Source organism: Coffea arabica, chromosome 6c (assembly GCF_036785885.1).
Source record: "Coffea arabica cultivar ET-39 chromosome 6c, Coffea Arabica ET-39 HiFi, whole genome shotgun sequence".
Lineage (NCBI taxonomy): Eukaryota > Viridiplantae > Streptophyta > Magnoliopsida > Gentianales > Rubiaceae > Coffea > Coffea arabica.
In genome coordinates, this window is record NC_092320.1 from 3787363 (window position 1) to 3803299 (window position 15937).

Consider the following 15937-nt stretch of genomic DNA (forward strand, 5'->3'; position numbering starts at 1 on the left):
AGTGACGAAATGCTTTTATAAACTCCCACTTGTAATTTGCAGATTCAATCGTGCATGACGTGAATGTGAATGAGGTAAAAAGGGAGAAAATTTTAACAGGGTTGTCCTCAAAAGGAGGTGGTTGAAGAATGAAAAATTGAAAAGAAAGTAATGCATGTGAAGATGGAGATGCTGTTACTGTCAGAATCATTGGAGAGTCGATCCAATGATTGAAGGAGGGTTGTTAAAGTCTTTGCCGTTGGGAAAGGATGAAAAAAAATTTCTTTTTTTTTTTTTAAAGAATTGCTATTAATTAAATACATGAGTTAGAATTAGCCCGTTTCGAAGAGTTCAAGAAGTAATTGTTGGTGCAAGGGGTCTCTGCACCTTTTCTCGAAGAGTTTCTTGGATGCGCCTTGTTTAAGAGGATGTCATTTTGTGAACATCAAGGAAGTTTATTGGTGCAAGGGTTCCTTTTCGCAACGGATCTTCTGTCCTACATCCTGTGCCATTCTCTGTCCCACTTTTTATTATATTGTTATTTCTCTTACATAAATATTATGTTTTAATTTTTTTTTTTATTTCCTTAAGATCCAATAACTATTAATTAAGTAAAAAATAAATATAACAGCTTCAAAAAAGCAATATATAATAGAAAATTAAAAAATACAGCAGAAAATTCATAAAAATCTCATTTTTTATGCATTTTGATTTTTTGAGTTTGTTAAATTTTGTGTATTACTCAATTAATAGTTATTGGATCTTAAGGAAGCAAAAAAGAATTAAAACATGATGTTTATGTAGGAGAAATAGCAATATAATAAAAAATGGGACAGAGAGTGGCACAGGGTGTGAGACAGAAGATCCGTTGCGGATTTCGCCCTATACCATTCTCTGTCCCACCTTTTTATTTCCTATCTCAACCTTTAAAATTGCAATTTGCACGGTCGGAATTAGCATAAATTATAAACAAAGAAAGAGCAGAAAGTAGGAAATGTCAGAGTCAATCTCACAAGTAATTTTCAAGGAAGCGGATCTCTCCGTTTCTGTTGAACTGGAAAATCAAAATCCAATTACTAATTCTTTTGCACCTCTCGCCATGAAAGACCAAACACAAAACGGACCTTATTGTACAATTTTACGGTCACTGGTGGTGAATGGTGATAAGTTGTACAGTGCAATGTAATACACTAAATAACCATGCATGTACAATTTAATGCAATAAATGTATACACTCAAATAATAGCTTTCAAATTTTTTAGACTCAACTTGATGGACAGGAACATTAGTCAAATAACCGTGACAATCTTAATTCGATCGTCAAACTTTTCCATTTCTTCTTTTTCATTGTAAGGTGTGGAGTCTCCCTTTCAACAAAAACCAAATTTCAAATAACAATTAATATATTTTTTACTCATTTTTTGGAGTTGTGTTCTAATTTAATCACAACAACAGAAATTTATTTTAAAAAATATATATATATATATATATATCTTGCCCATCATGATTATACTCTTACACTTTTCTGGCTACTTATTAGTTCTGAGTGAGTTCTCTCTATTTATTTATTTATATTTTTGGCCAAACGGCAGGCCTAAGCCCACGAATACAGAAAGATGAAGTCATGCAAACTTGGGATTTGGGCCCACCCCAGGGAACGGGACTGTGTTGTTATTGGGCCTTCTATTTTCTGGATCAACATTTAAGGCCACGGTGCAGCAGACAGAAATCTGAGATGACTTTGCTCGGCTTGGGAGCTTCAACAGAGGCTCCCACATGTACTATACTAGGCTTAGTAGCTTTGGTCAGAAATTGTGGGAAGACAACAGGAATTCGGAGTTGATCTCCGCCGCCTTTGAAGTCATCCCTCTGATTTCAGGCCTCCTCTCCATCTCGCTCTTTTTTTGAAGTCTAAGGATCACATAAATTGTTGAGTCTCATTCAAGCCCAATAATGAGACAGCAATAAGGGTCGCGTATTTAATAAATATATTCTACACTGTGGAAGCTCAACGAAAACAACGAAAGGTCATGACATATATATTTATATATATATGCTGAAAGTTAATTAAGAAAAACAACGAATCGACAAGACAGCCGAATTAAGCAGGATTCTGATGCATTGAATTTCAACCATCCTGTTCAAAACTTTGTAGGATCTGCAGGGTTCAAACTGCTTTTTTGTAGAAACTGTAATCAACATTTCCATTTTCTGAATTGATTTGGTCTTTGAAGATGTCATTCAAGGGAAATCGTTTTCAGGTTAACTGGCTAAGCGTGACTTTTGAAAATTCAGGCTAAGAAATCGTTTTCATAATAACATATGAACTTCATCGGTGTTATTGATTGATGACATGGAGTCCTACCAGCGGACAGAAAATACGTATGCAACCGTGTCTTCGCTGTTCTTTTATTATTATTATTATTTCTGTTTTTCCCCCCATCCAGAGTGGAATATGATGATCGCTAAAAAAAAAAAAAGTAAATCTTGTATAGACTGACAGTTTATTCACTATCATCGTTAGATGAAGTGTAGTGGGCCTAATCCACCGGAATCACGTGTCAGTTCGGGCCTGGTGACCTGGCAGTTCGGACAGATCAGTTCGGGCAGAAGGCATGACAGTTCGCGCATAGCCGCCGCCTCCTAGCTGGGTGGGCCTAGTGGGCCGCGGCTCCCGAACCTTTCGGAGCTAGCAGACGAAACCCTAGAAGGACTTCCTCCTCAGCAGGACTCCTATTCCTATAAGGAAACTTCTACCCCGAGGCCTATAAATATGGCACAACAAGACAACACGAGGTACGCCGTCTACAGTATTTACGCTGTTGTTTTACTCTTCAGCTTTTACTGACTTGACCGTTGGAGCTATTCCGAGAAACTAGCCCCGCCGTTAGTCTTTCTTGTAGGCCAGTTAGCTCACCTCGCTAGTATCAGTTCGCTCAGCCCGCTGCTGCTCAGTTCGGAACGTGCTCTCAACAGTTGCATCAAATACCGCATAAGTGAAATTTAGATTTGAAATTTAAATTTAGCATATGTGGTATTCATCTAAGCATCACAATGTATATACTGTCAGTACATACAAGATTAATGCAAAAAAAAAAAAAAATTTCAAGAAGAAAAGTAAGAAATCCTCCCACACGTGAAAATTATGAAAAATAATTTGACTGCGGTATCTCCATGCCAACTTAATTTGGACATCAAATGAATTATTAAGGTATTTTCAAAAGGAACTGTCAAAAGTACAGATATACCAGCAAAGCAAAACTAAATATCCATCTCTTAAGCCAGACTGGAACTATGGTTCTGCACTGAAGCGCCGACAGCTCCATGCCAAATTGGTCAAAAGAATCAAGACCCCTGTTCAAAATGAACAAAAACTGTATATGATTTTGCATGAAGAAGGTTAAGAATCTAACAGATCCACACACACACAGTCCGATTAATATAATGAACTGCCTGCAGTTTCCTATTTGGTCATGCGGAGGGAAGAAAATTGAGACTCGTATCTCTTCTCTTTGCAATTAAAAAACGACAAATAGAAACTACCACTTGGACTCGCGCGCCTTAATTTCTCAAGACAAAGAAAGAGAGAGATTTTCCCCTGGAGAAATGGTACAAAATATATAAATTTGGAGTCAAGTATGAGCTTCCTAATTAGCTAGTAATTAAGTATCAAATCTGCCCAAAGCTGAATGCCATCCCATCCAGTTGACAAAAAGCTGAATGCCATGCAGTTTGACAAATGAACTTTTTATTGCGTGAGGGAATAGCCATTTAGTTCCGAATTTTTACTTTGACTTGTAGCAGAGATATTATAGAATAAAGAATTTCTAGTTTTACTATTAACGCTAGCAAAAATGGTTACTGCTGCGCCTGCAACAACACACACATATATATATATATGCATTCATGCAAGCGTTCTATATATATATATACACACACACATATATGTATGCATTCATATATATGTGTGTATGTACATATCAATCAGCATTGGATCCCTTCTGTGCCTAGACAGCCCCATGTGTGTTTATTCCCAAAAACATGGAATTGTTTGCCGTATAGGCGAACGTGCAGCAGGGCTTGGGCACTTTTCCATCGGTTGGTCAAGCATGATAATCCAAGGATTCATTAACGGTAAGAATAATGCTTGGCAGCAGGGAAGGGGAAGAAAACAAAGGAAATATCCAAATCGGGTACGTACTACATACATTTATTTCCTGGCAAAAGGATAATAATTTGAGACATGAGCAACAACGCCACATTCTGCTTACTGATCATTGTGGAAAAACGGCAAATCAAGTTGCAGCATATGATCTTTGACGTATGGACTTCTCTTTTTTCTTTTTCGGTGAAAGCTGTTGGTGTTTGGTTGATTAAAATAGGAATTGATGAATATACCCCGAAATCATAGGGATGGAATGGACAAAGCAAACGAAGCTTTCCAAATATTCTTTACGTGGGTGGTAATGCTACATGGGCAGCTTGAAAATGTAACACTAGGACGCGTTTTAAGGAGAAGGACTTGCCAACTAATAATTCTTGTGATCATCTGTATATAATTAATACCCAATAATTTAAGTTGTTAGCCAACAAAACCATATGATCTAGTCTCTAGTCTAGGGGAATAAATTATATATACATATATAGTCAGTCCTCTACGTGCATACATCGGGGAGAGAAAGGTGGAATCTATGCTACGGAATGGAAAGTGATGTCGTATGTGGTCGGACTTTAATTTTATGTAATATAATCTTCCCTCACAACCCCACAACCGCCCCGCCCCCAACCCCGGAATTAGGGTTTGCATGTTTTTGATACAAAACACACGTACTACATACATACGTATTATACAAAGCAAAGTACCAAATTAATTACAGTAGACTAATTGAATTGGAAGAGAAGGGTGGTTTTATGGATTGGCTGCCCCAAACAGCCCCCGCGCCCGCTTTTGGGGTTGGGGGGGTTGGAATGTGGGAACCTTGGGGACCCTACGGGTGGGGTATGAGAACAAGAAGAATAATTCAAGTTGTAGTAGGATCCGAAAGCATGAGGCCAAAAGCAGTTAAATTATTTTTATGTGTTGGGATATACTTTATCGCATAATAATGTGTGTTTTTTCTAATTGATTATTAGTGCATTAAGAGAGGGTGGACCACTCAAAGTCAGCTCCGAAAAGGACACTTGAAACTTTCTTCCAAAGCTGTTGTTCTTCGTGTACGGTCTTTTTTTTTTTTTTTTACACTTGGGCAAGCGATGATTAAAGTTTATACATTTGAGTTAAAAAGGCATATAGGAGTAATAAATAGCTGATGTTTGTAATAATTACTACATATATAAATGTTATCACGGGCTGGAATGTGAAGCATGAAAAGCATGGCCGTATGGGAATTGGGAAACTATGGCCCAAATGTTTGTTTGCACCCCGCAACCCGTTCACGAACGGAACACGGACGAAGAAGAGAAATTTTCATTTTAAATCACAGGATTTTTGTTTTGTAACGATGAAAATGAATCCTGAAAGTGGTAAAATTACAGCGTTTTTTTTTTTTTTTTACCTTTCCTCTTCTGCATGTGCCCGAGATATAGATCTCGTGAGTCCTCAAGGTTCATGACTCGAAAGTGAATAAAAATACTGTAATTAACTCGCAGACAATGAACAAATATACTACTCAACTTTTTTTTTTTTTTCATTTTTGGTCATAAATCAACAATGATTGCTGCCATGTTCGGCGTACTACCTACGTGATTAATCCAAAGCTAGCTAATTGCGGAGCCTTTTGTTACTACAAATAACTTAACATAGCAGGATTCGATCGTTCTTTTTGGTGGCTATGACAAAGAGCAAGCAAACAATACATATATATTGACATTATACTTGTTCTATATATGCTGCTTCCAATCCAGGACGTTCGTTTGCTGCCGTAAATTCCTCTAACTACGTACGCGAGAGAGATGTACAAGTGAAACCATGCCCCGCCGTGTACTCTTTTTTTGGAGTGTTTTTGTCCCTCTGTTCGATGCATGCAGACCATCTTACACGTAACACTTTTATGAAAATATACTATCAATTATGTGTGTACCCGGTTGTACAACACTTTTATGTATACACACACACACACACATATATATATGTGTGTGTGTGTGTGTGAATTTTTCTATCAGGTACTGCATGGACACTCGTTCGTACACTTATATTCTACATAATCTATCATGTATATACACATATTAATTATTAATACTTTTTCTTATATTTATACAATTTTTTTAATTAATTTCCTTGCACATTTTTTTTAAATTAATCTCATATTTTTAAAATTCTAATACTTGAAATATATCTTATCAGTGTGTCCATAGGGCACCCATTCGACAGACCGTATATATGCTTGGCCTTACGTCACCTCAACTTTGTTCACTTTTCAAATATCACCTAAAATTTACGTATCAACTTTGTTCACTTTTCAAACTTTGTTCACTTTTCAAATATCACCTAAAATTAACGTACTTACTTATTAGTAATTCAATTAATCCCAACCAAAGTTTCTAGTTTCTAGAATTGCTCAACTTGAAAGGTGCATGTCCCAAGATTTGTTTACTCCGTTTTTAGAAATTTCTAGGCATCTCTAATTAATATCGCTGACATGCCCATCTGCCAATAAAGATTTGATTCTTTTGAAGCATTCCTTCTCCCCGCCGCTCAAAAGCATTCCTTACCATCAAGATTATCGTCACAAAAATGAGATTTTTAAGCGCTAATCCCCAACAAAGAAAAAATCTTAACCGCTAACACATTTATTTTAGCAGCTTCGAAGCCCCTTAATTACCACCCTTTAGCCATTATTTGAAAGAATATTTTGTTCACACATTTATTTCATCAATCTGTCAGGTGGTGTTTGGATCGTAGCTTTTTACTTAAGGTGATCGTATTTTTCAGTCACCTTTTTTTATTTTATATCCGTCAAGTAGCTGCGCTATATATTCTTTTTCTTTTTTTTACAAAAGGTACAAAAAGTTGCCAGCCAGCCAGCCATCCATCCAAAGGAGACCTCCCACATGAGATAAGTCGTGATTGGTTTATCGCCATGGAAATAGACAAAGGAAGCAATCTTGTGATGATCAGGGAAACCGTGATACCATAGTTGGACGTCTTCGAAATAGAACAGCCAACAGGACCATGCGTGCACCAAACCACATTATTGGACTCCAGTGCATATGAATTACGAGCAGTAGTACCTTGGCTGCGAATGGTTGTACTATCAGAGAACAATAAAAAGGACCCCACAGAGGAGGGAGTGGTATCACGGACGACTGTTACCCACGAAAGTACCTCGGGAAATTCAATTCAATTCAATTCTTCATTTTCTCTGTCTTACTAATTCTTAAACAGCAGCAGCAGCTGTCTCTCTCTCTACCCTCGCCCTGACTGACCCCTGATCCATCGATGGATGACGAGTCTCCTCTCCTGACATTTCCCCCCCCCCCCCGGCCCACACTGCAATTTTGTATCCTCTCACTTGGGGTCCAACCTTTAATTATGCTGTAATCATTTTATACCTGATCGGGTCGGGGGGCGGGGGCTGTAAAAGGCAATCCACTTTCTTTTTACTTTCTACGAAAAATATATCATTGCCTTCCACACGTTTGTCAAAGAAAGTTTTTTCTTTTTTTTTTAATAATAAAAAATTCACCATCCTTTGACCTTTCTCTTCACTCTTTTAGCCTCTCAGGTCCACAAGCTTAAGCTTGATGATATTTGCAGTTTTGCACTTGCAGTCCTGTCTGCAGTCTGTGAAACAACAACCCAACAAGTCTTTCTTCTAAAGGAAAACAAAAGAAAATTTGTACCTCAATTAGGGCTACTTTCAACGGAATTTCTTATCGTGGGAGCCTTCGCGCAATTTGAAGTAAAATTAGGAAAACAAACTAATAATAACAAGCGGAAATCTCCATTTTTTTTTTGGGTGGACTCGGCTTCGTTTTGTTATTCCTCTTCTTTATTCTTTATTGTATATAGTTTAGCTAGTAAAAGTTCATGTTATATCATCACAATAAAACGTTCTTATGTATAAGTCAAAAAAAAAAATTTGTAATTCATACATTTCAATGCATATTCTGAAAAACACTCGTTTTTTCAACTAACAATATGGAATTCGAAATAAACTTTCAGCGTATTATACTTTACAAATTATACATTAATTTTCGGTGAAATCTAAAATTTATGTAGCACGGTATGCATAATTAATGACATCCTTCTGAGTTACATATATACAAATTAGCAACCACATAGGTCGCATACATACGAAAATAATAAGGTGATAAAATTTTAATGTCATACACAATGATAAGAGTTAGATTAATTGTACTAATATTATTTTTGGTTCCACAACTTAGAAATACTTTCACACTATTCAGGTATGACTTTATATATGTAATTGTGCAAAATATGCACTCTTTTTTTGCCACAATTTTACCCGCATCAATATTTAATTTAGAGATGTTATAGAGATGCCAAATGCCAATGTTAACCACATAGATACTAAGAAAACATAGTGCAAGGTATTATGCAAATCTACATTCGCATTTATTGCTTCAAGTACATGTAAATTCGTTACTACGTTAAAGAATCTCCTTCAATTAGGAATCCCAGGTTTATAAGCTGTCTTTTTGTCTGTGGAGAAAAGAAAAGAAAAGAAAAGAGGAAAGAAGAGAAATAGTTAAGCCACCTACATTAATTAGAGCTTGATATAAATAACTCCAAGCTCAGCTAGAAGGATGATGTCTATTTAGAGTATGTAATTGTACGCATCACTAGTTATAGTAAACTTACACATTTAGGGTTGGAAACATAAATTTAAGCGTCAGTGTGAACCTAACACTTGATGTGCTCAAATCTGAAGACGCCAAACCAATAATATTTAGTGTGTTTGGATTGTAAGTTATTTGAAATATTTTTACTGTAGCACTTATTGTGATGTGATGTATTTGAGATAAAAAGGTAATTGAGAAGATAAAAAGGTGTATTGAAAATTGTAACGGTGATGTCAGCAAATATATTTGGCCAAATAATTGGCTGTCCTAATGACGACGAACAATATACTCTGTTACTTTACCGTGTCAATAAAAATAAACTTTTCGATTGACCATCTGCGCATCATATGCACAACATCATTGCAGCAGTATTAGTAGTGCTTCCCCCGTCCCACTTTGATAGTCCTTTTTTTTTTCACACAGTTTAAGAAAAAGTAATTAAATTTGTTGGAACAATCAATTTAGGTAGCTATTTTCCTAAAATACCCTCACATTAATTAGAATACAAATTTATGAGAACTTGAATTGATGGTTTATGAAAACTTGAATTGATGGTACAAAAAGAATCAACTCTCATTAAATAGGGTAGGTTTATAGTAACAACAACTTACATTGAATAAGGGTATTTTAGGAAAACTAAAATACAATTATATTCTTCAATTGGAAAGTGGACTACAATTTGGGACAGACGAAAAAGGAAAACAGGTCTATCAAAGTGGGACGGAGGGAGTATCAAAATATGAAAAGAACATAATTGAGTCTTGATTTCGCATAAAACTTTAGAATTTAAATCTACCAGCTCCATGAGTTCTCAAAGTACAATACGAGTACTTTGGAACATATATAAGCGGGAGTGGATGTTGTTAATCTGCAAATTTTCAGATTTTGAAGTGCAAAGAATATTATTAATTCTCAAAAGAGAGAGAAACAAGAAACAAAAAAAAAAATCTTGTTCAAGTTCAACAATTTATGAATATTACAGAACTAAGGTAGCACACAAATACAATATATAGTTTCCTAACTCATAACCATGAAATTCATTTGATAAGAGATTAATGAAAACCCCCCCCCCCCATCACCTGGCAATTAAAGTAACCTTATAAAACTCAATATTTGACGCAGTAGAGTGATGTTCTCCTTCCAGAAAAGGTAAATTCAATACTGACAATTGTTATGCATCTCAGTTCAAACATGAGAATGCATTAATAAACTCGATGCTCCGAAGTGTTCAAAAAAAAAAAAATCCACAAAAATCGTACTGCTGCAGAATATGTCCAGCATTTAGCTCTTTTTTCTATTTAAAGTTTCCAAATTTCCGAAGAATCTGAACCGTTCCTCAATATTTCATAGATCTTGGTAAATAGAATTTGGCTCGGAATGCTACATAAGTGTTGACACAGAGCTCTACACATTCTGTTGAACAGCATACAGCCAATATATATATACATAATAAGTACCTGTATAGGATTATACTCCATAGCAGATATACAAGGGGGAGGTGGGGCCCATCTGCTAAATCCTTGGCTGACCGACTTTGAAAATTGTGGGTAAGATAAAAGGTGAGAGGACGTGGGGTGGAGAGGGAAGCTTGCAAGTTTGTAGAAGCGAGATTGAGATAGATAGAGAGAAAGAGCAGCCGGTTAGGAAAAAGAGTGGAAATATTCTCTTTAGCTTTCGAGGGTTTTTTTGGTGTTTTCTTCTGAAATCAAAACAAAGGTCCGAAGTGTTTTCGGATCTCTCTCTCTCTGCAAGGAAAGTGTCCGAAGTGTTTTTCTAGATTATTGTTTGTTTTTTGCTTTTTATATTACGATATCAAGCTTGTTTTGTTGGGTGTTTTGTGTGTGCTCTCTTGTTCTTTTGGCACAATCTGATAAACCCCTCCCTCGTAAGATCTGGGTAATACACTAATACTACCAAAGTTTTATCTGTTTGTATCTGGAGGAACTCACTCTTGCTCCTGCTTCTTCTTTTGTTTCCTAGCAGACAAGCAGTCAGCCAAGCTAGTGTTGGAAGCTATCAACTGGTGGGATAACCGGAGTTTTTAGCTTCCAAAAGCTAGTTTTTGTGTCCACTAAGCCAAGAGAAAATCCTTACCCTTAACACCCCACCCCCACCACCCCCAATCCCAATCCCAATCCCAACCCCAACATCAGCATATATTCATTTTCCTTATGCTAGTCATGTCTGCAAATATGTTTACAGTTCCCCCTTCAGTCAATGGCTTTTCTCCAGAGCCAGCTGATACGAACCCTACTAGCAGTAATTCCAATCCCAAATCCAACTCCACCACCACTAACCCAGCTGGCAAAAAGAAGAGAAATCTACCAGGAAACCCAGGTAAAGCGGAGACGAGCCTTAAATTTCAGTTGCTATAAGCTCTCTGATTTAATTCACTTGGCAAATGAATTGGCATGCACCCTTTTTAATATGTGCTTTGGTTATCATGTAAGTGTTAGGACTATACTAGACCACGGAGCCTAAACTGGAAAGACTTTCAATTAATTTCCCACCCTTGGTTCTTCTTAAAATTAGATCCAGATGCTGAAGTTATTGCTCTCTCGCCCAAGACCCTTATGGCAACGAACAGATTCATATGCGAAATTTGCAACAAGGGTTTCCAAAGAGAACAAAACTTGCAGCTTCATAGAAGGGGGCACAATCTTCCATGGAAGCTTAAACAAAGGACTACTAAAGAGCAAGTGAAGAGGAAGGTGTACATATGCCCAGAAAAGACATGCGTCCACCACGACCCGTCTCGAGCACTCGGGGACCTCACCGGGATAAAGAAGCACTTCAGCAGGAAGCACGGGGAGAAGAAGTGGAAGTGTGAGAAATGTTCAAAGAAGTACGCAGTTCAATCGGACTGGAAAGCTCATTCTAAGACTTGCGGGACTAGAGAGTATAAATGCGACTGTGGAACGCTCTTTTCCAGGTACTAGCACTGGTACTATATATTTAGTATTTCTTTCCCTCTTTTGCAAACTTCGCAATCCTCAAATGAAATCCTTGTTTGATCGAGAATATTTGTCTGTTGAAATAAATGCAACTAGTAATGATATCAAGACATTTGTGGTTGGAACTGAATTAATTGCCGAGAAATCATTAGGATGAGTCAAGTTGTTTTCGAATTAAATGAGGGCGTTTCTAGTTTATTTTATTTTTCTCCATTTACTACAGAAAAGACAGCTTTATCACGCATAGAGCTTTCTGCGATGCCTTAGCTGAAGAAAGTGCAAGAATTACTTCTGTTGCGGCCAATAATTTCAACTTCAAAACTGATCAGCAGCATTTAAATGGTGGTGCTCTGCTAAATCATCCGGGTAGTTTTCCTCACGGACTGAGCGGTCCGTCTGGGATTTCACAAATTGGGGTAGACTTTGCAACTGGAAATCAGCTCAAGCCTAGACTTTCATTGTGGTTGGATCAAGCTAGCAATCCTCAGCTCAATCACGCTGATATGCCCCCAAGCCAAAATCTTTACATGCCCTCGGCTTCACACCATGACATCATGCAAATGTCGTCGGCTGCTGATGTCTTTGGCAATTATGGCATGCCTTGGCAGCAGCTGGAAAAGAGTAGCGCACCACCGTCATCAGCATCATCGTCTTCCGCAGCAAATCTCTCCTTATCGCCGATGATGCCCCAGCAAGTCTTAAAGGATGAGGGAGCCGGAGGCAGCATTAACACCCAAACCCTTTCTTCTTTGTACTCCCCTAGTGCTGCCAGTAACAATGATATCAGTCATTCAAAATCTTCGGCGACGCCAATGTCGGCCACTGCCCTTCTCCAGAAGGCAGCTCAGATGGGGTCATCTAAAAGCACCGCAGCAATCTTCGGCAATGGCTTCGGCATAATGAACCCCTCCTCTTCGTCGTCTTCTCCTGCTGTTGCTGCTAATATGATTGCCCCAGCAGCTTTTAGCAGTGGTTTAGCGCAAAATAGGACAGAGATGATGCAGGTTTTCGGGAAGCAAACGGACAATATGATGGGCGGGGGTTCGAATATGACTTCGTCAACCAGTTCCACGTTAACCAATAATCTGGATCATCAGCCCATGGTGCAAACCAGTACTGTCGCAGACAGCCAAACTGTGGCTTCCTTGGGCGGTTTTCATCGTCACCCGGGATTCAATGCAGTCGTCGAACACGCAAGTCTAACCAGAGATTTTCTTGGAATGGGTGGAGACGGCGGACGTCCTTTCTTGCCACACGAGCTTGCGAAATTTGCCTCAATGAGTTCAGCCATGGGTTTGGGGCATTTCAGCAGCAATCACTAGCTAAGAATTATAAATGCTTCCTTTCTTTTGGGTTCTGCTTTTCTTTTTATTATTTTTTTTCCTTTTTTTCACAATCGTTTCGTGTCTGGAAGTCAAAACTAATAATGTAAAAATGGCTGTACGTACTTGGTACAACTAGAATGCAACCTTACCTTATGATCAGGTGGCCTATATATTCACCAAAATGTACAGGCCAGGGTGAGCTAGATTTGTTGATAATTATCTGTACAGGTGCCTAGCCTCCACGAGGCCTCCGCAACCAAAAATGAAAGGAAACGGGAGAGAGAGAGAGAATGAGAGCGTGAGAAGGTAGACGTAGGCATTGCGACAAAGGGATGATGATGAAAGAAAATTAGATGGGTAGGTTATGGTTTTGTGGCCGGTTTGATGATTGATGGGTGGGGGACTAATTTAATGAATGTTGGGAATGCGACGGGAGAAATCAGAAATACTACTGAGAAGAGCATGCAATTTGATTTGATTTGGGAGCATGCACAAGCGGCAACTGGGCCTAAATGCATGTTGTTTACTTCTTCTTGTTCACATCTGCACGGCCTGACTTCCTTCCTCTGCGTCCCTGAGCTGTGTGCTATGTGGTCTCCTCTTGTTTGTTTGCTTCCTTCCTTTCTTTTTTCCCCAAAAACAGTGACTGTGGGTGTAATAGGGTCGCATCGCTATCGCGACTGCTCTCATTTTGGAGCCAGAACGGCACGGAATACTACGAGATTCGTTGTTGACACAACACGTCAAGGTAATCCAACGGCCCCATGTCGTCAATGTCTGTTGCCTCCTTTAAAATTCTTTTCGAGTAGTATAATTGCTACGAGTACGAGTACGTAGTCTCTCTGCCTTCTGTCATATTTTGTCCTCTGACAATGAAATGGTGGCCTCTTTTTTTTTTTCTTCCTTCTCTTGCCGTTTTTGCCTTTCTTTAGATTGTTTCACTCAACGAGTTAATCAAAACTTAAACATGGTATGTAATTGGTTTTGATATTTAGGAAGAAATGGCCAGGGCCGTAATGGATTTTTTTTTTTTTACGTTGTTCGGATTAATTTTCCATCCATGAAACTGTAACATGAATCCAAATAAACAGTACCTACCGCTGTTGATCTTCTTCTTCTCTTTATATATAAAAGAAAGATAGATAAATTAGAGCCATATGTATAATTACTCCTACAGAATTTGCTTTCCAGTTTAAACAATCCGCCTTCAATAGCCAAACTATTATATATGGACATGAATCCCAGATTTCAAGGAGAAACCACAGCTGGCTGGCGTTGGTAATTAACCAGATTTAGCTTTATATATGTCACTTGGAGAGTGAAATATCGGCTACTCACACTTTGGTTTTGTACTAAGGCAAATACTACTATATACATTGCCGGCCCTTTGACTTCAGCTTGGGATTAGATCCTCAGGAAAGGAGGACTTGTTTTTCAAAACTATTCCATAGAAAAGAAGATGAGAGGCCAGAGAGCCGCTTTGGAACTTAGCTAAGGCTTTTTTTTTTTTAATTATTTATTTATTTATTATTTATTAAAAAAAAAAAAAAGAGGGTCTGGGAAACAGCGTGGTCGTCTTTCTATGACTTTGATCGTGTTCTACACAATTTACCTTTCTTTACTAAAACTCCAAAAAGTAAAGTAAGAAATTCAAGGCAGCTATATTATATGGTACTATATAGTATAAAGTTGCCTTTTCATGCATGGTGATCCGGGGATATGGAACATAGAGATGGCAACCTGTGTTTTCTCGGAGGGACAGTTTTTTGACTTTCCAATACACCCCCCCCCCCCCTTTTTTTTTTGTTTTTGTTCTTTTGGGTTGGGTTCTGTAATTTAATTCATCAGTAAACTCAGATAGAACCTGGGACTGAGAGCGAGAGGCTGCGAGGTCCTTCCTTCCTCCTTTCCTATAGTATTATTATTAGTTACATGCATATATATATATAGGTCGTTTTTGACATTAACGTCGAAGTTCGAATCAAACCTTCTAATTAAACAGTCGAGCCCCCCGATGGCTTTCCTCAGCCTACTCATATTGGATAAACAAACCCGAAGAAGAAAACGAAAGGCTAATTGAGAGCTTTGGTTGAAAAGGACTACAGCATTATCGTGATGTTAAGAGGGGTTTTTTTTTTTTTTTTTTTAAAAAAAAAAAAATTCCTCATCTTAATTTCCTATTCCTGGTTTCTTTTATTTATCCCTGGCTATAATTGACTGGTGGTTGTGTCGCCCGCCACTGACTTTTTCGAACTTGGACGGTTCCGTGACCGGCTAATCCCTGATTCTGTGCCCCTCTTTCTTTCTTTTTCTTTTTTTTTTTTTGTTTATTAAATTACCAAACCAGTCGAAATGAAACCTGTTAATAAAAAAGATGATAAAATGAACAAAATATTAAATTACGACCTCTTTTTTTTGTGGTTTTCTTTTTTGCATGTGTGTTTTCATGCAGATGTGGCGTTCTGCTAATTCCAAGAACTTTCTACCTGCTCTAACGAAATCTTCAGCTAAATAGATTTCGTGGCATGAATTCTTTTCATAACTGATGTTGATTGGTGCAACGGAATATGACAAGTCAAAGTCAGGGTAGGATTGCGGAATTACATGTAAATAAAAAAAAAGAGCAAAAATTACAGAATAATAATAATTCAATTGGCAATTAGAATAGGTATTATGTCCTTGTCAAATGTCAATTTTTGAGCTGGAAATTAGACAAATTGCATTTTTATTATTATTTATTTTTTTTTCCCCCAGGCCGAAACGACGGTACAACATTTAACGACTCAATGTCACTTTGCGTGATGCTTAAACGCTCGAGAAGGGTATATACGAGGAAAATGCAAATTTAATGCTGCCTTGTTCGTTTCTCAAGTA

At 37.8% G+C, this 15937-nt stretch overlaps 1 protein-coding gene across 1 annotated transcript; it reads left to right on the plus strand.

Moving 5' to 3' along the window:
- Window positions 1-10359: 10359 nt before the first annotated feature.
- On the plus strand, window positions 10360-13222 carry LOC113695197 (zinc finger protein JACKDAW). The gene is made up of 3 exons (XM_027214213.2): window positions 10360-11121; window positions 11317-11716; window positions 11962-13222. The coding sequence occupies exons 1-3, from the start codon at window positions 10956-10958 to the stop codon at window positions 13058-13060; spliced, it is 1665 nt and encodes a 554-aa protein (XP_027070014.1). The 5' UTR covers window positions 10360-10955; the 3' UTR covers window positions 13061-13222.
- The last annotated feature ends 2715 nt before the right edge of the window (window positions 13223-15937 follow it).